This window comes from Centruroides vittatus, unplaced genomic scaffold (assembly GCF_030686945.1).
Source record: "Centruroides vittatus isolate TY-2023 unplaced genomic scaffold, ASM3068694v2 contig_357, whole genome shotgun sequence".
NCBI classification, from domain to species: Eukaryota; Metazoa; Arthropoda; class Arachnida; order Scorpiones; family Buthidae; genus Centruroides; species Centruroides vittatus.
The window spans coordinates 1650892-1675634 of NW_027122180.1; the positions used below are offsets into that span (position 1 = coordinate 1650892).

The 24743-nt window shown below is 29.6% G+C and overlaps 1 protein-coding gene across 1 annotated transcript in view; it reads left to right on the top strand.

The window, feature by feature from the left end:
• Cad87A (cadherin-87A) overlaps nucleotides 1-24743 on the top strand; it is a 72363-nt gene that overhangs the window by 17689 nt on the left and 29931 nt on the right. The window contains 11 exon segments of the mRNA XM_067269839.1: nucleotides 1002-1157; nucleotides 2051-2215; nucleotides 8513-8586; nucleotides 9592-9859; nucleotides 13197-13342; nucleotides 13412-13484; nucleotides 16424-16496; nucleotides 18547-18725; nucleotides 20925-21051; nucleotides 21891-22039; nucleotides 22112-22244. Coding sequence (XP_067125940.1) covers nucleotides 1002-1157; nucleotides 2051-2215; nucleotides 8513-8586; nucleotides 9592-9859; nucleotides 13197-13342; nucleotides 13412-13484; nucleotides 16424-16496; nucleotides 18547-18725; nucleotides 20925-21051; nucleotides 21891-22039; nucleotides 22112-22244 — 1543 coding nt within the window.

The following is a 24743-nucleotide window of genomic DNA, read 5'->3' on the forward strand; positions in this document are numbered from 1 at the left end:
TTTGTGCCTTACGTCTTTTCCTACCCCCCTTCACCACGTGGTGGGTCCGACTCGTTGGAGAGGAGTTGTGTAAATCTAGGTGTGTAAATTAGGGTGGGAGATTTATTGGAGGGTGTGTCTCGAGAAATTAGAACAGAAGTGGAGAGAGAAGGAAGAGTCAGTGGGGAAGAGTGTGGTGTGTGAAAGTGCGTGAATAAAATAGTCGGGAAGCCAGAAAGTAAAGACTGTACAACTAGGTCAGTGGTAAGATTTTGTTTTCAAACTGTTTCCTGTCCAATAAGAAGTAAAAAAAGAGGTACACTTTAAACTCATTGTTGATACATTTTATGTCTGTGTGTTATGGGAATTCTGTAGCATATTATTGTCGGGAGAATTGTGTGTTAAAGCTATTCAGTAGATTGGATTGTCAGACTCCATACATTCCTGTGTGTTTCCCTGGATGTATTGTGTGTTCCAAGGAAAATTAAAGGGTTATCTTGTTAATTTGGATAGTTGTCTTTGTCTAGTCCCTACTGAGATAAATGGATTCCCCCTTCTAAGCATCTGCTCTATCAAGCATGTTTGTTATCAATTTGTCCTATCGAAGAAATCACTAAAGTTCTCTGGTTCAACTCCTTTGTACTTTATATAATCTCGCAATTTATTTTTTTTAACTTCTGACTGAATTAATTTTTATTTAAGAAAGGTTATTTTACTTTTGATTAGTTTATAATTGTGTTGTCCAATTGTTTTTGCCAGGATTTTTATTTTGTTTTCTTTCATTCTTATTTTCTATTTTAGTTTCATAGTTTTCTTTTAAAAATGATTAAAATGGTTTTTTAAACTAAAATAAGTTTTCATTAAAAGTTTGATTTATTTAATACAAGGCAATTTCTTATTGTTTATAATAAATTATGTAAGGTTCAAAACAATTTTTTTACTTGTATAAAACTTTATTCAAGAATATAAGGAAAATTATAGAAATAATGTATAATATTTTTAAAAAATTACAAATTTTTTAGGGTTCAAACTCAGTATTTCATATAAACATCATAGATTCATCAAATATATTTAGTGTAGAACCACACATTGCCACTGGCTCAACATCTATCAGTATAAGAGTAATGAATGGACCATTAGATTATGAAAATCCTAATCAAAGAAAATATATTTTATTGGTAAGAAAATTTATGTAACTTAATTTTAACATTAAAAAATTTATTAAATTAATTATTTAATTATACTAAAAATTAACTATTTGCTAATTTTTTTAATTAACAAATTACTAACAAGAGGATTATTAATTAATCTAAAACTATTAGAGAGTCAACTGGCCAACTGAGGCAGTTGGCATCAACCTACTATTCTGGGGATCCAGGTTTGAATTTGAATGAGCAATTCCAGGAATTGTTTATGGATGGTCTGTCCCTGATATGTCAGGCCCTGTCTCTCATAACCCAGCTTTTGTGATTCTTATTCCATGATGGACATCCAAAGGCCCTCTTAGTGCCTGTGGGGCAGAATGAATAAAAAATAGAATAAATGGAAAAAATATATAGAGAATCTAAACTAATTTTCCTCTATTAAATTTAACATAAATGATTAACGTATTTTATAACTGAAACAATAACTCCAACTTTCAATATTTAACATTGAAAGTTGGAGTTATTCTTTCAGTTATATCTTGTTTGATGTGAAGTGTTATTGGTGACTACCTTAAACTTAATTTCAGTAATATTGATAGTGGAATATAGATAATGTTTTATGAACATTTTAATGAATATTGATAATTTTTTTCTCTGAACTCTATAAATTGTACTTGTCAAATACATTTTAATTATGATGGTAACAATGGGATAATAAACATTATCACATTTTCATACCAGTATTTATAATCAGCCCTTACTTCAAACATAAATTATAATTAACTTGTAACTTTTCTATGTTTTATTTTTTCTTACATTTTGGATTATTTTTAAAAATTTTTTCATGAATAAATAACAAATGGTTTTCAATTTTGCTGACATTAGAATTTTCTAAATGCTTAGTATACAGTACCATACTTTTCTAGGTTACAGCTGTTGAAGCATTTACTGATCCAAAATTGTCAAGTACTGCAACAGTAACTGTTAACATCTTGGATGTTAATGATAATTTACCACAGTTTGAAAAACAAAAATATGAAGCAACTATTATTGAGAATGCGTCTGCTGGAACTGTAGTAGGAACAATAATGGTAAATGCATTTTATTCATTTTGAAAGTCTAAAACTTATAAAATCAAATGTTATTAAACTTCAGATTTAATACAAAAATTTTTATATTTGTTTTAATCTTTAGTATTAATTTAATCTTGATTGAATTAAAGTTTTAATAAATCTAGAATTAAAAGTTAAATTAATAATCTTTACTGTGGAAAAATCATGAAATGCTAATAGCATTTTATAATTTTTTCAAATTACATACAAGTGTGGCTGTGCCGGGAGGCGGACGGAGTCTCGTTCCTCCTTTTTGTCGGCTAACAGGTCCGTGAGACCAGCCCACGTCAAGATGGCGGTTCTGAAGGGTTATGCGTTACACGTTTTTAGGCAAGTGGAGGAAGTGGATGGGTCCGACGATAGAGCGGCGGTGATGATACCCGAATAAAAGACATAGCCAACGGATAATAACAACAACAAAAATTTATTTAAGCTAATGATATAATTACAGAAGAGGCACACGACGGTCGCCTCTTTTCGGATCCGCGGAGGGAGAGTTTACATAAATTCGGGTCATATCTTGTGATCCGGGTCGGTCCTCGTAATCTACGTATTCCGTGTATTTCAGGTGGTTCCCCTCGATATTGCGCGCACACACAGTCAAGGTGACAGAATGTAACTGACCCCTTTTCCCGCTCTCGTCGCCCTTTTATCGTCCCGGTCACGTTTTGCAGTTTCGCCAATCAGCGTTTTTCAACTCTTGTTCCTCCTGATTCATATTTTCTTCGTGGGAACCAAGCAATTAAATATTTTATTATTAACAGTTTAGTTCTGGGCGGGTTCGAATTTTCACACCACCTTGGGCTTTCTAAAATCGTAGCTGTCCCTGAAGGGCAGGTTCGATTTTTTTGCTGGGGAGGATGGCTATTTTAAGGGCACTTTTCCCTTCCTAACTAGTGATTTACATGGCGACTTTAAATATTCGCGACAATGATTTACATGGCAAATTTAACAAATTATTCCTTCGCGACAATAAAAGATTATTCGGGTGCCCGTTACAATAATTTCCTGTGTTAAAACAGAGTTCTGTGTTGCAAACAGTCACTTTAGTTTGTAAACAATAACAGAGTTCCCGGAAGTAAAGTCGTTCTTCCCGTTGGCACGTGGTGTCAATGTAGCTTTTTTGTGTCGCTGGGGTACGAGAGTGAAAGTTCAAGGTCTTGAGTGTTCGTTATATTTCCTTTGTGGAAGTGAGTTCGTTGGATGGTGCTACCTTGCTGGCTTGTTCGTTGGAGATAAACAGGAGCTTGATGGCTGGAGGATTCAGAGGAGTAGTGACTTTTCGTAGTTCGTTGTAGGGTAGTGGTGTCGGTGTCTAACTTCGGTGGGTAGTTGGAGGTTCCGGTGAGGGTTCCGTTAAGGGGAGGCTGTCGTCCTATTTGGTACTCACAAAAAGTTAATTATAAACAGTCATTGACATGAGAATTCTATTTGTTCTCGGATAGAGGTATGCAATTTACATATATACGTGGGGTTCGAACCCCATTCCTGACACCGATTTGTGGGTGCCGGGAGACGGACGGAGTCTCGTTCCTCCTTTTTCGGCTCACAGGTCCATTAGACCTGCCCACGTCAAGATGGCAGTTCTGAAGTGTTACGCGTTACGCGTTCTGCGCGAGTGGAGGAAGTGGATGGGTTCGACGGTAGAGCGGCGGTGACAGTATTCGAATAAAGGACATTACAACGGATAATAACAACAACAACGATTTATTAAGGCTAACATTACAATTACAAAAGAGGCGCGCGACAGTCTCCTCTTTTCGGATCCGCAGAGGGAGAGTTTACATAAATTCGGGTCATACCTCGTGATCCGGGTTGGTCCTTTAGGTCAACGTATTCCTTCGATTTCGGGCAGTTTCCCCTCGATTTTTCACACACACACACCGTCAAAGTGACAGAACGTAACCGACCCCTTTTCCCGCTCTCGTCTCCCTTTTATCGTCTCGGTCACGTTTTCCAGTTTCGCTAACCCGCGTTTTTCAACTCTTGTTCCTCCTGATTCATATTTTCTCCGTGGGAACCAAGCAATTAAATATTTTATTATTAACGGTTTAGTTCTGGGCGGGTTCGAATTTTCACACCAGCATATAGTACATAATTAAAAATAAAGCAAACATAATTATCTGGCATCAATTATCATTTTCAGTTAATTATAATCAATAATTTAGAAAGTATTCTCTTAATATATAATAATTAGTAAAAAATAGGAATAGAATACTATCAACTATTTATCTATAGAATCTACTCAACTAGGATTATTATATAAAATTTAAAATATTGCTTGTTTTATCAATATAACATAATAATAATATAAACAAATAAACAAGATGTCAGATTATTTTAAAATCATTATATATATCACATTTATATTTTTTTCAAAGAAACCAAGAAAAATATTGTTTGTATAAGTGAGAAAAATGTACAAGTGAAACTGGTATTGAATTGTTTCCAGAATGATTTTAGTCATTACAAAAGTATAGCATAACACATATTAACACTGTACAACTGGAATTGTATGTGTAATTCTTAACAAAGAAGTTTCAATTTACTATATATATAATATATTTGAACAACGTATAAAATATTGTAAAATTAAGTCATATACTTTTAAATTGATCAAGTTTTGTTTGTTTCTTATTTTATTTAATGGATAACTGATATCTTCTCCTGCCAAAACTCCAGTTATGTGAAAGAATGAATATTCATTCTAAAGGTTAGCTCACACTGACAACAAATAACAAAAACAATTAAGAAACTGCAAAGCAAGTTTTATTTGCCTAGCAAAATTTATTCACACTACAAAATATGGAAATTTAAAATTTTCAATGTGTTGGACTGGTGGAATAATTTGAACAGAAAAATTTATCAGAAATTGTGTAACATGTTGCATATTATTTTCTCTGCTTTTTTTCATTTTTAGCACTTTGCTATCAGTGTGGACTAACTCAAAGTGAATTCATAATTTGCTTTTTTGGTTTTTTTAATAATTGCATTTTTATTTTTCTATTTCAAAAAGTGAATAACACATAAGTGAGAAAAAAAGTGCTATAGAGCAGTGTTTTCTCAAACTTTTTGGTCTGTAATCCCTCTTTTGCACTGAAAAATTTCAAACGACCCCCGAAGAATGAGTATGTGTAGAAAAACATTCCGGAGGTAGGGGGTCAATTTAAATTCAGGAGAAGTTAATTTCTTTTGTTTAATTAATCTATTCCATGTTGAAATTTCTCCCTGTTGCATGTCACTTTGCATTGAATTTTTGTCAATGTTAAGACTAACAAAATTTTTTTTTAATTATTTCTTTATTTTTCACAAACAAAATAAATATATTGAAAAATATAAAAACAAAAAAAAGTTATATTTCAGAAGTTAATCTAGTCTCTAAACGTTCCAATTCAGCACAACACAGTCCTCAGAAAAACAAGCAAAACTTACCACTCACGATGGGAAAAAATTCTCATTCAAATACTGGCACATCTTTAAGTACCCTCTCATGGTTGCGCCAGTGCTGCCAGCTAAAAACGCATATCAACTAAAATAATATTGAAGTATCCCAAGACATGGCCAAATATTGTAGCGCCACAGCACTAATGGAAATTTGAATTTGCCAACTGAAATGCTTTCGGTTGATCGATTTTTGGATAATCGACGCTCTACTGTATTTCTAACTCGACTTACCTACAGACGCAATGCTGCTAGTGAACACTGTTCCAAATTACAATGTTGTTCTACGATAGTTTAGGCAAAGAGTGGAACTCAGGGGATTCCCCAATAGCGCACAAATTTATGAATATTATATTTAGGCTCGTATTTAAATATTTATATTATTTTTATTGTTTATACATGCAATTTATTTAAGTAAAAATTATTTTATATATATATTTTTTCTATTATTTCTAAACATGAATCCTTAGTAAATTTATAAAATATTTGAAAAAAAAGTGATCTGGAATCAATTTTTCAGCGACCCCCCCAAATATTTTTCATGACCCCCACTTTGAGAATCACTGCTATAAAGTACTGTAAAATATGATATATTAGTGCAAAGTTGTATAAATGGAAAATGTATAACTGAATTGTTTTATAATAGAGAAAATATCATTTGGAAAATACTTAACATATAATTACAAAAACATACAACTGAGAAACATATAATATGGAGGTTTGACTGCATATATATATATATAAAGTATATAAAGCAGTGATTCTCAACTTTTTTTTTGTCATGGTACACTTTTAATAATTTAAAAATTTGGTGGCACACACGATTACTTCGGTAAGTACTGCAGGACAACCAGTGATGACATAACAGTGATTTTTAAACACAGTTGGTTATTTAGATCACATTTTCTAAATGTGTAGGTCTACCAACAGTTAACGGTAACACCGGTTACAATTTCCAAATGCACTCTAGGAAGGTAGAACCGATTAAACTACTTGTCTGACATCGCTTATGTATGGATATTTGCAGTAGTGGCACACTTCAAAAATCTCGTGGCACAGTGGTTGAGAATCACTGATATAGAGTATACACTGTATATTTTCATATAAAATCTAAAGATATGATTTATAATTCAACAATATAACAACAATATAACAATATAATAAAACAATATAATGATTTATAATGACTGTATAATAAATATACAGTCAAACTCTGTTAATACAAAGTTGAAGGGACTTAAAAATTGGCATTTTGTGTTAATGAGGTTTGTATTAAACAAACTTTACAAAAATAATGATCACACCATCAAAAGAGAAAAGCTAAATTTTTTTTCAGTTATTTCATTATATTGATGTATCTTGTTTAGATATGTTTAAAAAATAAATAAGCAAATAAACTTTTGTGTTACTCCAAACATACATTTTATTGAGATACAATGACTTATTAAAAAATTAGCATTGATTCTTTATCAGCTAGAGTTGGTAGAACAATGATAAAAGCTGCTGAATATAATAGGTTGACTTGGCCAAATTGAAACCAGGAGCTGTGCAAGCCTGAAACTACAAATTTAAAAATAAATTATTTGCTTGGATTTTGATGGAAATGATTTGTTTTTAATTTTAAAATTACAAACTAATTATAGTATTTAATATTGTAATTTAGGTGTTTTGTTATTTTCATTATTAAATAATAAACAATAATAACTATTTTGTAAAACTACAGATTTTTAATCAAAAATCTCCCAATCCTATAAATTTTTAGCCTCCTCACCAGTGAAATGGACAAGCTGGTTAAAGTATCTACTATTCTGGGATGCCTGGGATAGAATTTGGGCAGATTGAAAAACTCAGGAACTATTCAGGGACAGTCTGTCCCAGATATGTCAGGCCCATCTCTTAACACATGGCATCCCTTTGTAGGCCTGTGTGGAAAAAGTTCTCTTAGTGCTAACAGGACATAAAAAGTAAACAACAAAATTTTCAGTTTCCAATGCATGTCAACTGTCTTAACCAAATTGTTCAGCATTGTCAGTGTACAAAGCACTGACTTTAAGAGAGAGTAATTTTGCTAGTTGGAATGAGGATTGTTGGTAATGCTCAACAACAACAATATTAATATTATAAGTATTGTGGCCAACATTATAGTTGAAAAACATGGTCATATGTCTTGTGTTTTCCTCTTTGGCTCATGTAACTTTGTGGAAACTGGAAGCAGTGAGCTTTATGCTTATATATTGTAATATAATTGTTATTAAATTTATGTGGCTACAAGAAGTTTTGTTTTACATATTAACCAATATTTTGCACTTAAACTCCTTAACATTGAAATGCCTATCCTTGTCCATGGACTGCAAATCTATTTCACATTAATACTAACTTTGAATAAACCAATAATGTTTTAATAGAGTTTTACAGTATTTTTTATAAAATATATAATACATTAATTAAACTTTATTTATGATTACAGATATTCCACATGAAAGCAAATATATATATATATGTAGTTTATGGATAAACTACACACATATATATATATATTTACATGTTTCACATGTTTTGATAAAACATGTATATCATAACAAGTATATCTGTCAGTTTGGTTATTAATTGTAACACTAGATTTCTATATTAATCAAGATTTCATTCCATACATATTTAAAATTAATTTTTATTTTTAGACCTATATCAGATTCTTAGAAAAAAATTCATATAATAAGATATAGTAAAGTTATTGTACAATAATTTTAAGATAAAAATATGCAAATTAAACTTAATAAATGTAAAACTATAAAATTTTTCAGATATTAAAATTTTGCTAATTTTTCAAATTTTTAGGCAACAGACAGAGACACAGGAATATATGGAGAAAAGGGAATTGTATATTCATTGTTTGGTAATGGAGCTGAAAAGTATGAATGAAATATTTATTTATTATTAATTCACAATGTGTTTTTCATTTAAGCAATATATATTTATTTGGTAATTTCTGAAATATAAGCAAAGAATTATATAAGAAATTTAAGTGAAAATTTAATGAAAATTTTCAATAATTAAAAATTAAGATCTAAGTTGAAAATATTATTGAAAATACTCTTAATCATATGTCTTTAAAATATAAAAAAACAATAAACTGCTTTACTTTAGTTCACTTTATTAACAAGTTTCTCTCAAGTAGTTTCACGCAACCAATCAGGAAATGCATAAATGAATTAACTTTGTAACCACCGCCTAAGTTTAAATGACACCAGATATAAACAATCTACAAGCATTGACATCTACTCCTAACTACTCTACCTTCTGCCAAGAAAATTACTTAACATCTTCCATTCACTACACATATGACATTTCCTATTCTCTGTTCAAGAGCTGTGTTTTCACATCAACAAAAAAAATTTACTATAAATTAACAACAAAATAATTAGACTCAAATCACCCATTTCATCCTTCTAGAATCACCTTAAATTGTTTTTAAATAAATATTTGAAAATTCCAAATGCTCAAAAGCTTTAGAATGTATCTTTAATATTCTTGTTCAAATTTATGTAGGATCTGATGATGAGATATGTTGTACCGAAAAATGTTTAATCTGAGTTGAACCTTTCACTCATTAATTGATTCTAGTGTTACTTTTCTTTTACACCTCATGCTATTGTAAATTTGCTTAGACGTTATAAATTCATTAGAAAATATAAGAAAAGTACAAAAGAAGTAATTGTTGCTGATGGAGATGTAATCTTTTATCCTTCATTATCATGAATACTGCATTGATCAATTGTTTAGTAATTATTAATTCCTTCAGTTATTTAGCATTCTTTTTATTCAGATTGAAATAATCCCATTAAAGTTATATTTCAAACCATAAAAGACAAATTTAAATTTTATATTCTGAAAAGGAAATATTTTATATTTTTTAGATTTTCTGTGAATCCAAATTCAGGAATTATTACAGTTGCACCTTGTGAAACACCAGGAAGTGGAAATTGTTTAGATTATGAACTTCGTCCTTCTTATTATTTATCATATCAAGCTACTGATAATAAAGGAAAAGGAAAAACTGCAGTTGTTCCTTTGGCTGTTACTCTTGTAGATGCTAATGATAATCCTCCTGTATTTTTGCAAGATGTTTATACTGCTATAATTGATGAGGCAGCAAATAAATTCCATCCTCCATTACAAGTAAAGGTAAGTAGCAGCAAGTACAAGTATTAATAATGCTTACCTCTCACATAATAACTATTTAATAGAATAACTTAAAATTCTATGTTAAATTGTTGTTTATTTGTATTACCAAGTAACATAAAACAAATCAATAATTATTAAATGTAATTATTTTTAATTTGCTGTAATTTTTAATTTATTTAATTTAAAATATATGCTCTGCTCCTCAAATTAGTAATATCTTGCCTCTGTACATCATACTTTTCCTGATAACACAGAGTCATGCCAGCATCTATGTAACTTTGTTCTGGGGAAAATGTTTGTATTGAAATCACATGACTTCTAGTCTAGACTGGAAGTTAATATATAGTTAATTGGAGCCTCCTGCATCTAAGCTTTCCATATCCAGTTTCAACTTTTATCTATTTAACTCCATTCTTAGATTAAGGACAGAAGGGCAGACAGGCAGACAATAATGGGAATTTATAGGTCTATAATTTTTTCAAATTGCAGCCCAATGTTATAATGGATTCATTAAATGTAATATTTACTGGTAATATTTTCATATAAATAAATCAGTAATGACATGCTTAAAATGAATTAATTTCATTTAAATAATAAATTAATATATTATTCTTATATCAGTTTATTATTCTTTATTCTAAAGATTATAGCACTTTATGCAAAACTATATTGATTTACAAGTACAGTATGTATATCTACAGTGTAACCCTTATTTACGAGCATACCTTGTTCGTCAAAGCCTCTTGTAAATCAAAATCTTGTAAATCAAAATATTGTAAATAGGGATAGAGCTTGTTAGACTTGATATGCTTATTGGAGTTTGTGAAAAACTGGATATGCTCATATAACTGGTTGTGTGACAAAAGATTATGATTATGTAAAAGACTTCACGTGACTAAACAGAAAGTCAGCACTAGAAAAGAAGAGTAAAATGAGGTCATCATCACCAATGGCTCCTTGAGGTGTTAATAGTGCCACCAACCTTATATTACCTAATGGAAAAACTTTACAAAAATCATCATGACACAATACGATGTACACATTGATATATTTATTAACATCTTGAATCATTGATTCCAACAGAGTTTTTCCATTATTTCTTATGGTTGAAATTTGTACGCCATTCTGACATAATCTAGTCACTTTACTACGTTTCCCAAATAACATTAAAAATTTGTAAAACACCTATTTATCTATCAACTAATGATTCTAAATGAAATAAAATAAATAAAATGACAGTATTGGTTAGATTATTCACCAATATTAAAGAAGCTTATATGAAATAATCTGTCATCTGTTCTAGTTCACTACTAAAAAAAGGGCTTGAAAATTGCCATCATTTACAGCAAGCACTTTGGGTGTTATTTGACAACCTTTCTTTGAGTATTTCAAGACTAAACTTTGCTATCCACAAAGTTTTACTGTTTCTACAATGTCCATCAGTTTCTTCTTTTTTACCTCTTTTTCAAAGCTTAATTATATATCAATAGACAACATTTTGTCTTTACTAATTTTTCTAAAACTTTCTAATTCCATTATGCTACATTCATGATAAACAGTGAATTTGTTCTTCTTCCAATTTCTGTGTGATTCACTTACTAATTCCTTGACAAGTTGAGAACTAATACCAGCTTTACAAAAAGTTACATCCTCTTTCCTGGAGTAATCCAAACAATGGAAAGTTTTTGGCCAGTGTCCTTGGAAATGAATATTTCTATTCTAGAACAAGTGAATTCATACTTTTTTAGAGAACCAGACAAATTTATATGCATTTGGAATAGTTGTTTTCAGTTTCTTCTTAAAAAATGAAACCACATTCCAAGGATATATTTTGTGTAAGTTATTGCTGGTTAGTTGGTATTTATTCTTGTCAGCAGGACCAACATTTCATCAGTTCAGTGTGCTGAGTTTGAGACTTCACTGGCATCATATGTCAAATTTAAGTGGGAACTGCATTCTGGTTTCAGCTGTAAAAAAATAGAGAATATTTTAATTTTGTTTCTTCAATTTATTTATTTGGATAGGTTTAATTCCAATAAATAAATAACTTATCTCTTAAGGATCCATTATTTTTTGCAAAAATAATAATTTAATGAAGAATTCAGTTGTACACTGGACATCTTTTACTAAGAACACATAAAAATAATGAGATTGAATTAAAAATAAAAATGTTTACATCAATGATATTCCCTGCTTTATTGAACATAGCCTTCTTCATTCAAAACTTTTATTTAATAACTCAACAAATTCTTTATAATATTTCTAAGTCATTATTTCACTTTTTAACTTGCTGATTTCTAATTACAAAGTAGCTCACTTTATACAGAAATATTGTTTATATACCCTCATACAATACACTATAAATTTTCACTATGTTCTACAAACCATCATTCTTTTTGATAACCTTTTACTTTGTTTGGTAACAAAACATTCTAGAACTGTTGTGAAAATTTTCAATGCATTTGTTGTTATATTTTCTTGAACTTGCTAACTCTTTTTATATTATTTTCTACTTGGTAACATTTTTAATTGATTTTACCTAATTTAACGAGGTGCATTTTTATTTTTTATTTTTTAATTCTTCCCAAATAGGGGTTAACCTCAAACCCTCATTTGCACAGCTTTGATTTTGATCTATGTGAATGTTAACAATTAAATATTTTTGGATGATTTATTTATCTGTTCTTTATTCTAATGGATAGAATATCAAATCATATTTGCTAAATGAGTTATTCTAGCAAAATATAGTTTATTCTAGAAAAAAAATTTTCATAAGGGTATAAAATTAAATCATTATTAAAATTTGAATTTTTTTTTGTAAATTTTGAATTAAAAAAACACTGTAATGGAGTTTACAATAATTTATAATTTTTTTATTTCATTTAAATATGTTTAATCAAAAGAAGATTTTTAATATAATAGTTTGAATTGCTTATTTGCAATTTATGTATTGGTAATAATTATATTATTTAGATTATATTTTTATTTAATGAATATTATAGAAATAAATATGCTATTTAGATATCTTATTTTAAAAATGTTCTGGAAAATTATTTATTTATTTTTTCCTATTGAAACTATTACTTGAAATTTATCCAAAATAAGGATAAACTAACCATTATAGTTAATCTGCTCAATTAACCAATGCACCTTTTAACAGTGAGTGAAATTAAAGCGTTCCTTTAACTTTACCCACTATTAAAAGTGTATTGATTAAGTTATTGAAAATATTTATTGTTATTAGAAATTAGAATTATCTTATGAAATAATGTCAGTAAACTTAATTTATATTATTTTGCAATAACTGATTTAAATTATTATATTTTGTTAATTTTAGACAAAAGATGCTGATATTACTTCAGTTGTGACTTACAAAATAATAGCTGGAAATAATAGGAAATTATTTGCAGTACATCCAAAAACTGGTGAAATTACAATCACTGATCCTTCAGGATTAGATGTTTCTTCACTTCGAACAGATCTGTAAGTTGAACAAAATAACCAATAAGTTTTTGATATTTACATTAAATAATAAAATAATGTTTTTGATAGTATTGTATTAACCATACAAGGATCTGATGGAGGTCCAAATCCTGCAACAACAACTGTTAAAATTACTATTCGGGTATGTTGATTTTTTAAATTTCAATAGAGCATTGACTTTAAAATCCACAAATCAATTCTTAATTTTATGTATAATTGATTACAATATAATATAATTTTTTATTTAACAATTATATTAAATATATTTTATGTTTAAATATAAACATATTTTACATCTTTTTATATACAGTATTTTAAAATAAGCAATACTGAAAGTTGTTAGACTAGATGTTGCTTGTCGAAGAGATTAGTAAAAACTAGTTAGACTCGAGTAACTGGTTATATAACAAAGAAAGAAAGAATATACAAAGATTACACTGTCTTGACTCACAGAAGGTCAGTGCTGGAAAGGGGAGTGTGAAACGAGGTCACCGTCTCAGAGGGGTCAACAGCACCACCGACCTTTTATTGCGTAACAGAAGAATGTTTACAAAACATCGCAACACAATTCGTTGTACATAACAATGTCGTATAGCATTTGACAATAATTTCAATCGTTGATTCCAACAAAAGTAACATTACAAAAATGAAAATACTTAAAAATAAACAATGTATTGGGTTCAAATTAACACTGATTCACCACACATTTAATATTAATTAAAGGTACTAACTAATCAAACTAGTTATAAACTTTCTAAGAAATAAATTAATAACTTATTAAGGACTAAACCAGCTATACTATACAAGTGAATAAATTTTGAGTATATGTTTAACTTTGATTTTTTGAAGTGGGAAGATAGGAAAAATTATATATTCATTCAGATTAGCAGGCAAATGAAATCAAAAGTTTTGCATTCTTTCATCAAGCAAGCACTATAAACTATAAAGAAAAAATATAATTTATAATAAATTGTTTTAAAGTAAAACCTTAAGATAATTATAAAAGATACTGTCTTTTGGCATTATACCAGTATTATTTTAATATTAATAAAAAATAGCTGAACTTGCATTAATGTTTTCTTCAAGCAATGTTGAATGTTGAAAATACTAGCTCAGCAATCTTTTTGTTAATATTAAAATAATATAATGCCAAAAGATGGTATCTTTTATAATTATATAATTTTGGCATGTGTGTGTATATGTTACCGGCAAAACCTGATTTTACACCAAACTAGTTTTGCCTAGACCAGGGGTGGCGAACCTATGGCACACGTGCCTAAAGTGGCACATAAGAGAAATCATCTGGCACGTAATGTATCATATGATTTTTTTTTTTTTTTTTTTTTTTTAATCATCCTTTCTGTTTATCACCTGATCATCCTTTTTTCAATCAGATTTTTGACATTTATTCGAATTAAAGGGTATTCGTTTAATTTCTTTAAATATCATTATTAGGAGTCTAAGACTTTGGCATGCATTAATATCTTTAAAGCTAAGTATGTTTGCAATATGGCACGTGGACTCAAAAAGGTTTGCCATCCCTGGCCTAGGCCAAACTAGTTTGGCATAAGTGTGTCAGGCCAAACTAGTTTAGATTATTATTCAAGTATATTAATGGTTAAATATATTAATAATTAAAATAAAATTAAAAGGCAATCAATTAGATGAACAATATTTATTCAAACATAGTTTACTTAATTATAAAAAATGGGGTTAATGTTACCCTAGATATCAAAGGTGGCGGCTTGTCTCCGATTCCAGCAATCAGAAGACAGGGAACAGTGGGGACGCACGTTTGAACCTAACCTAACCTATTCTAATAAATTACCATAATTATTAGCAACAAAATTATTATGTCTTCTGATCGCTGGAATCGGAGACGAGCCGCCATCTTCGATACCTAGGGTAACATTAACCAAAAACGGTATTGATTAGAAGTCACACAACACTTGTACAAAACTATAAAATAAAAATAAGCTAATCAGTACTTATCAGTTTGTGGTTTTTTAAATTAAGCCATGCACTTTTAAAGGTAATTAACTTTCAAAAATATTTTTAAAAATTCAAACGAAATAATAAAAATAACTTTTAAAATCAAACTAAAATTGAAAATGGACTTATCTGTGTTTATGATGAACTTAAATTAACCATTAATATATTTAACCATTAATATACTTGAATAATAATAATTCTGAACTAGTTTGGCCTGACATGCTTATGCCAAACTAGTTTGGCGTAAAATCGGGTTTTGCCGGTAACACACACACACACATATATATATATATAAAAATATATAATATAAAAATTTTTAAAAATAATATATACAGTAGACCCTCTATAACATGGTAGATACGTTCTGTGTTATATGAATCCATGTTGTGCGAGTCACTTAAATATGTGAGCCAATCACAGCCCGGCACGTGTGCAGTTAGGGGCTACAGCTGTTTGAAAGGTTTTCTTCCATAAAATTAATTGATTCTTGACTAATTTGATTCAACATTTTCAAATCACGTATAATTTTTCTGGGATAATCCATATAAACTATGCTATAAACAAAAAATTGTAGGATTACTTACTGAGTGTGCACAGTTCGATGACGCCCTTGCTTAAGCTTGCTTCTGTCGCAGAGTGGCTCATCGAACAGCGGGCGCGTGTTTCCTGATCAGTGAATTTTTCGCAGAAAAATAACTTAACTTTGGAGACATCATTAATAAAAATATAATTTTTATGGCCATTGGATAAATGTTTTTTAGTAGGTCCAGTGCTTGTTTAAACTCAAGGATTTGTACAATATCCGCAATTGGTCCAGATTCGACCAATCCTGTCGTGACACGAGTCAGCGATGACGTTTTACCGTGTTATACAAACACGATCGCAATTTTTTTGCCACGTTATACAAATCCGGTTATATGAACCCGTGTTACAGGGGGTCTACTGTATATTATTTTTAAAAATTTAAGATTGTTTTATTACAGGTTTAGTAGTAATATATTTCAATATCTACAATAAAAAACTATAATATTTAGAATCAAAATGTAGATATTAAACTTATTTTATTTAAATTAAAATTTTATATTTCAGGATTCAAACAATAACAGTCCATTTTTTCAAAAACCAAAATATTCTGCTTCTCTTCCAGAATCATCTCCTGCTGGTATGTATTTTAAAATTTTTCTACAATTTTTCTAAATTAATATTTGTAGCTTAATTTCTGCCCAATTAATTTGGCTGATGGTTAGTTGATTTCTAAGTAATAAAATACTATAAAATATAACAAAGAGGTGTGAACTATATCAGATGTAGTATGCAGGGCAGGATATTACCAAGCAAAATTTAGGTATCTCCTTAATTGTGGCAAAAATTCAATATATCCTCAGATGTTCCTTTCCAATAAACAAGACCACTGCATTGTTCATCTGCCAATTCCTTTTGTGAGCTCTTTACTGTTACACAGAGTCCATCTCTTTAGAACTCATGGATTCATTTTACCAATTTTTCTCCAGTCTACCTTTTGTGGATTGTTATGTATGATAGGGACATCGTTGTCATGTATGAAAAATTGGGGGTTTATGCAATTTTGTTGCAACAGCTGGTTTCAGGAACAACATTAATGTACAATGGAGCTACATCTAGGATGTTGCAAGTTTGGGTATCAGAACATCAAGAGGATATTGCCAATAATAAACTCGCAACTGAGCTTTCAAAAAGGGTATTAGAGCATGTCTATGTGCCCCTTTGGACTAACACTAGGTTACTGAGATGGTGCTATGGACAAAAGAATGCTGTTCAAATGGGAAAATCTTTATATTGATCACTTTTATCCTGTAATACCCTTACCATCAATATTCCATATTTATGAATAGAATTATTTAAGCATTTCTCTTTGTAGATGCTCTAAAGATCTTCACTTGGGAGTTTTATTTTGTTGATAATTTTACATGCATCACATTTTTATTAGACTGTTCCAATTTTTATTGAATTTTCATTATTCCAATCTTGTGCCTTAATTGAATTTAAAAAAGATATGCTCTGTTTATGTTCTGTTCTTATGTTTTAAAGTTTGTGTTTGATTTTGCCTGATGACAAAGGCTGTGTCTTTGAAGTACTCAGAATTTTTAATAAATACATGTTTTTAATGTCGGTTAAGTGTGATTTCTCTCTCATAAACCAATAGAATTTTCTACTAGTATTCTAGGTGAATAAATTATTTAAACCAATAGATACCAATAAAATAATTTTCTGGTATATGTGCTACTGATCAATGAAAGCCAATATAACTTCACATCTAATTCTTATTGGGATGACTATAACAATTAAAATATTTTCAGATTGGTAAAATAAAGTAAATTTTTAATGTGACATTAAACTGTATATGCTATGATGAACTCATAATTATGTTTCCTCAATTATGTACAGTGCATTTCAATTTTGTAACATGTTTTTAAAAGAAAACTATAATCAACATAGAAAATCATCTTTTAAAATAGATTGAATCATTAAACTTAATGTACTATATTTTATTTCTGTGCAATGTTTATATAAAAATTTTAATATTTGAAATGATAACAATTAATTAAACTTTTTATTTATTTCGAGTTTGGTTTTGAATTATAACAACATTAATTGGGCTGCAATTTGAAAAATTGTAGACCTATAAATTCCCACTATCATCTGTTTGCTGTTTTTCTTTCCATAATCTTGAGAACAGTTATATAGGTGAAAGACAAGACCAGATATGGAAAGCTTAAGGGCAGGAAACCCAAATTAACTATATATGAACTTCTGATGCAAACCGGAAGTCATGTTATTTCAATTCAAAAAATTTTCCCCCGAAGGTGTTAGATAGATGACTAGCATGACTCTGTTGTTAAAGGAAAAGTATGATGTACCATACAGGGGCAAGCCATGTGAGATGGAGAGCATATAATTTAAATTAAAAATATGATTAAAAATTGCAGCCTGGCATTATGATGATGTTACAATAAATAATTGCTCATTTATTTTCAATAAGTTTGTATTTAAAATAATTAATTATATTGATTTCATTGACCATTCTTAGTTGATATGACAATAATTATTAAAATTGTAAGAAAATGAGATTTTAAAAATTTTTAAATTTTACAAATTAATATTAATATTTTCAAACTATTGCTTTATAATATAACTTAAACTAATTAACTTTTATTATTAAAAATAATTTTTAGGTACAATTGTGGAACAAGTTTCAGCAAGGGATGATGATACTGGAATTAACGCACAAATTTCTTATCGAATTCAAAAAGGTGCTTATGAAGATTTTGCTGTAAATGCTTCAACTGGTATTGTCACAGTAGCAAAAGATTCAAAGTTAGATTATGATAATAGAAGAGAATATAACATAGAAGTAAATAAATTTTATATTGATTAAAAGTTTAACAAATTTATATGAATTAAATAAATATAAATCTTCAAGTAAACATCAAAGTATTGATAAAAGTATTTTATTTTCTTTTAAATTCATAGCAGTATATTTGCTTTCTCAAGATAATGTTTTATATATAAATTTTAAAATATAATTATTTTTTAATTTATAAAAGAGAATATCATTTTTTACTGTTGAATCAATAAAAATATAATAAACAAATAAATCAAAATTAATAATAATAAAAAAAAATTTAAGAAAAAATTTTAAAAGAATGTCACTAAAATTTTTTCCTAAATTCCTAACTGTTTACTGTATATATAATAATATTAATTGTAAAAGAAAAAAAAGTTATTTGAATGGATTAATTGGATCAAATGGTAGTTAAAAAGTGTTATGTGTATCAGCAATATGTTTAACAAATTATGTTGTGTAACAAACAATATGCTGTGGATTTTATAGTCTGCCATACAATCACAAAAGGATATGAGATGTTAACCCTAATTAATTATACTCCTCATTTAGAAACCATTTTGAAGCCGTTTGTAATGTCACAGTCGAAAGATGTAGAATATCAACCGGAGAACAGTACAGTTTCATGTATCTAAAAGCCTTTTACCGGTGCACGTCACTCTAAACCAATTAGTTACAAACGTTTTCGAACCTTAACAGTTCTTCTTCAGGTAACGATCCCCTAATGGAATGCGCTTCGATTCTAAGTTGTGAAGAAATACGATCTGAAACGTTGTCCCGTCCTGATGACGTCACTACGGACCTGCGTGCCATGCTTGTTGTGCTCTAATTTATCGTTTTATCTAGTAGAGCCTGTCATGCCGTCGATAGAGCTATCTCGTCCTTAGTTTATGCAATTACCTTCATTAATAGCGTTAAGACATATGTAGATCGCCTCTAGCCATCTGAGGTGGTTAGCACAGTGGGTGGTGTGAATGACCTTTGCCTGGGTGAAAATTCCCAAAGGGAGCTCCGATCTGAAATGAAACGTATAGAAGCCATTGCTGAATGACACGGTTACCACGGGCTTATTAAGAAGCTGCGCAACAATATGTAACATCAGGAAGCAGACCGTAACATACTTCCCTACATTACTCCGAGTAACAGCATCCCTATCACGTATAACCCGGTTCTCAAATCCTTGTACAAGGAGATCGCCAGGAAAAAGAATATCCATATTATTTTTAGAAGATGTGCTACAATTTTTGAATTGTTAAGGAATGGAAAAGATACAGCAGACCGAAATAAGCTTCCCAGCGTCTACACCATCCCCGTTATGGATCACAGGTGTAACAGAAGCATGATATACATAGGATCTACCAAACACTACCTCGAAACGCAGATCAAAGAACACATGGCTGATATTAACAATGGAAGAAACAGCACAGCTCTAGCCATTTACTCTTCGGACCCTGACATTGAACCCATTTTCACCCAGGCAAAGGTCATTCAACCACCCACCGCACTAACCACCTCAGATGGCTAGAGGCGATCTACATATGTCTTAACGCTATTAATGAAGGTAATTGCATTAACTACAAGGACAAGATAGCTCTATCGACAGCATGGCAGGCTCTACTAGATAAAACGATAAATTAGAGCACGACAAGCGTGGCATGTAGGTCTGTAGTGACGTCATCGGGACGGGACAACGTTCCGGATCGTATTTCTTTACAACTTAGAATTGAAGCGCATTCCATTAGGGGATCGTTACCTGAAGAAGAACCGTTAAGGTTCGAAAACGTTTGTAACTAATTGGTTTAGAGTGACGCGCACCGGTAAAAGGCTTTTAGATACGTGAAATGTCACAGTCTTTTATATTAATTATTTTACCTCAAACTTTTTATGTATATTTATACTTTCTTAGAAACTCCTAAACCATCCTCTTTCCTTTATTTCTTCCACTATCCCTGCACCTTACTTGACTGAGCTCCAATAAAGCAGAATTTCTGTCTGGAAAATGTTAAAAAGAGTTTGAACCTGTAAATCTCACCAACTAAATATAAAAATGATGCAGTTCAATTATTGAACACAAAATAACACTACATCTTTTGGAAGGTTGTAATGTGTTTTTGTTTAGTTTTGAATAATTTAAATTGTATATGGTATTCAACAATTGAATGGATTGTAATATAACTGTATGATATTTATTTATTTTTTTGTTTTCAGATTATAGCAATAGATGGTGGGATTCCAGTAAGAACAGGCACTACTACTTTAAATGTTCACATTCTAAATAATAATGATAAAGCTCCTTATTTTACTCCAAGTACACAAAGAACACAAGTTTCAGAAGGTTTGTATTTAATTATAACTTTAACATATTTTTAATAAATTTTTCAGTTATATGTACAGTACAGTAAAATTCCAGTTATTCTCAGATAACTGAAAACTTGGATAAAACAAATGTCTACAGCTATTTTGGATTTAAAATTATGAATAAAAAAGATTTATATGGTATCACTTTTAAGCCTCTTTTTGTATCTTAGTGAATTTAATCATACATAAGAACAATATTTTTTATATCATTTATTATACAGTTATACACATATAAATATAGAATAATTGTAAAAATAAAAATGTGTTATTGTAGTTACATTTTTAATATAAATGATTTGTCTCACATTGAAGTTAAATGATAAAATGATAGCAGAAAGAAATCATTTTGTAATACACATTATTATTTTAAATTTTCTTTCATTTTTATATCCACTTAAAAGAAGTTTTTTAGATGAATAAACCAAATTGTTATGTCCTTTGAATCCAATGCTCATCAGAGTTCAAGAAGATTCAAAGGACATAACACTTCAGTTTATTTGTCCAAAAAAACCAATGTTAAGTGGTTATAAAAGTGACTGATTATATCTGGCAAATATTGCTAATTTTAGCTTCATATTAAATTTTCTTTATTATGGTTATTTGCATAACATCTTTATAATATTTATTTGTAAAGTAAATCTTTGTAACATATATTTTTTGTTATTTATTCAGTTTCAATAATCTTAACATATATTTCAATTCAAATATATTTTAATATATTGTTAATTCTGAAATGAACTAATATACAAATTTACATTTTATATTTCTCTTTCAAAGATTTATCTTAATTTTTCATATTTTATATTAATTTTCTAGGAGCTGAACCAGGATATGTGTTTTACAAATTAAAAGCTAAAGATCCTGATGTAAATACTCCAGAATCTTTAAAATTTCAAATAACAGAACCAATAACTGCAATTGATAAGGATGGAAGGCAAATTGATCAATCTATAAAAATCTATAAGGTAATGAAAAATATATTTATCAAAATATATTTTTATTTTATTAAATAAATTATATTTATAAATTATTTTTAGTCATTTTTTGACTTAAATTCAAATACTGGAGACATTCGTGTTAATCGAAGATTAGACAGGAATATAGCAGCTATTATCACTTTAACAGTCACTGTTACTGATATCAGTGCAATTCCACAACAAACTGGAACTGGTAATTATTATTATTATTGTTTTTATTTAAATTAATATGCTTTATTCTATTGTTAAATAAATAGTGAATGTGCCAATATCTAAATTAACAGTAGTGTTTAAAATTCTTAAATTTGTTAAATGAAATAGCCATTTAATGGTACAGAATTTATAAGTTCTTACATTATTCTATAAATATAATTTCATTTGAATAGAAGTTTTCATGTATAGCTTGAGCTTGTCTTTACTAAATTTACTTAAGGAACTGTTATACTGTGTGATATGTATGGGTTTACATAAAACTAGATAAAACAACTGTAGAGAGTTGCACCTTGCAACTTATTTTCCTGCAATCACACCATGCCCCCTGGCTCAAATATATGACAATAACAAGTATAAATAAGTGTGTATACTAGATTATGGATATTTATTAGAAATTTTGAGTATTAAATTCCTTGATATTTACAAAAATAAATTTTTGTCAAATTTATTCCAGTCATTTCTTTTGTTTGAATCCATTTATTCCTTAATATAAACATTTTATCTTTATTGATCCTTCCTTGTAACTTTCAAAATATTTCATATATACTCTCTACAGAACTTTTACCGTTCAATCAGATTATTTCTATATTATTTGTGCATTCATGTTTCTAATTTAATTTGAATTATTAATTTTTGGAGAAAAATAGTTCTGGTTATGAAAGTTTATATATCATTATATTATGGTTATATTAACTGTATATATTTTTATGCTAATTAATTTTTATTGTTTTTACATGTTTGAATCTTATTTGTATAATTATCTTCCTTCAATAACAATATTGTTTAAAGATAATCATATGATGTATTATATTTCATTGACTACATATCTTTTGTAGCTTGAATCTATTCTCTTGAGTACTTTATTTAAATAATTTCATTTAAATTTTTTTTCCTGCATCCTTTGTTAATGACAATTTAAATATTTTTATTATTCATGTTTTATCTGTATGTAAATGTTTGAGTTATTCTCATTAATTATGTGAGGATAACTGGGGGTAGATGTATATTAATCTCAACTGCTTATCGGCAACAGATCTGTAGGATCTGTCCAAAGAGTCATAGGATGGCATTGATACATTAAATTAATTAAAAAAAGAGGCAGAGACAAGACAATTGTTTCCTATCAGGATTTCCCGACACCAGTTAAACTATTGTTTGAAATCACGGTTTAATTCATGGTATAAGATAATGAATAAATTTAAGTAGGAGGGCTTATTCCACAAGTGGGGAGGGTACGCTGACGTAGAGCTGAGCTCAAAGACGAGACCATGTTTAATTAACAAAACAAAAAGATTTAATAAAGGTTAACAAAGTAAATACAGATATATTGAGAGAATAATATTTCTTATCCTAATTGCGAGAGTAACAAAACCTATTATTCCTCGAGAGAGAGAGAGAGAGAGAGTTTACAAAAATATAATGTACACTACTATGACTGTTGGTCGGTGAGTAGTCTTCTTCTGTAGTCGGAGGAGTATGGGAGGTGGATGCATGACAATCTTCTTGCTTCTCAGTGCACAAATGAAATTATATGGCGAGGACTTTCTTATGGCAGCAGACCATCTTCTATGGTCTATTTCAGTGATTATCAAACTTTTTCGATCCTCCGCCCCCTTGTTCCATAAAGTTATACCCAACGCCCCCATGTGAGAAAGAATTGGAAATATTCTTAAGAAAACTTTTCTATGAATCTCACACTTGTGTCCTTACCGTACGTTGTTCTCAACATCTGGAAACCATTAAATGCAATGTTTCCTCTTATCTGTTTGACAGAGGAAAGGGAACTTTTACCTTTGATCACCGTTCAGTACCCTGCTTTCAGCGCCCCCTAGATTTACTCACCGCCCACAAGAGGGCGTTATCGCCCACTTTGAGAAATGCTGGTCTATTTGAACTTTTTGGGAAATGCCTCCTATGGCATCTCAGGATTTCAAGGACTGTTCGGAGTTATGTAGTAATTACTGCTCTGGGTGAACTGCCCTGGTGACTGCCTCACAAGAGAGGAAATTTGCCCTTCTTACCACACTTTCTAGCCAATGGCATCTAAGGGGACGGCAGTTTCTACAGGATGTATGATGAGTGCAGAGAGGGTAAACAGACATTGGCCATCCAAATTACAGATAAGGCCGTGTGGGAAAGGAAGTTGATTTCCCTTTTCTTCAAAAATGATGAATGTAACTTCCCTTCTTGTAAACAATATTTAGAGAAATAATATATTTTCTTACATTAAATAACCTAATAAATCCCAATTCTCACAATTATATTGAAATTTATCTTTTAATATTCTGTAAGAATGCTGCTCTATTTACAGTTCTATTTATTCTTGAAGAAATTATTTTTTATTAAAAGTTTTTGAACTTTTATTATATATTTATTTTGATCTTGACTGTAATATCAGAAGAGGTTTTTCAATTTGATACTTAAGATAATATTGCATTATTTTAGTTTAATGAATACATAATGACACTTATTATTTCTA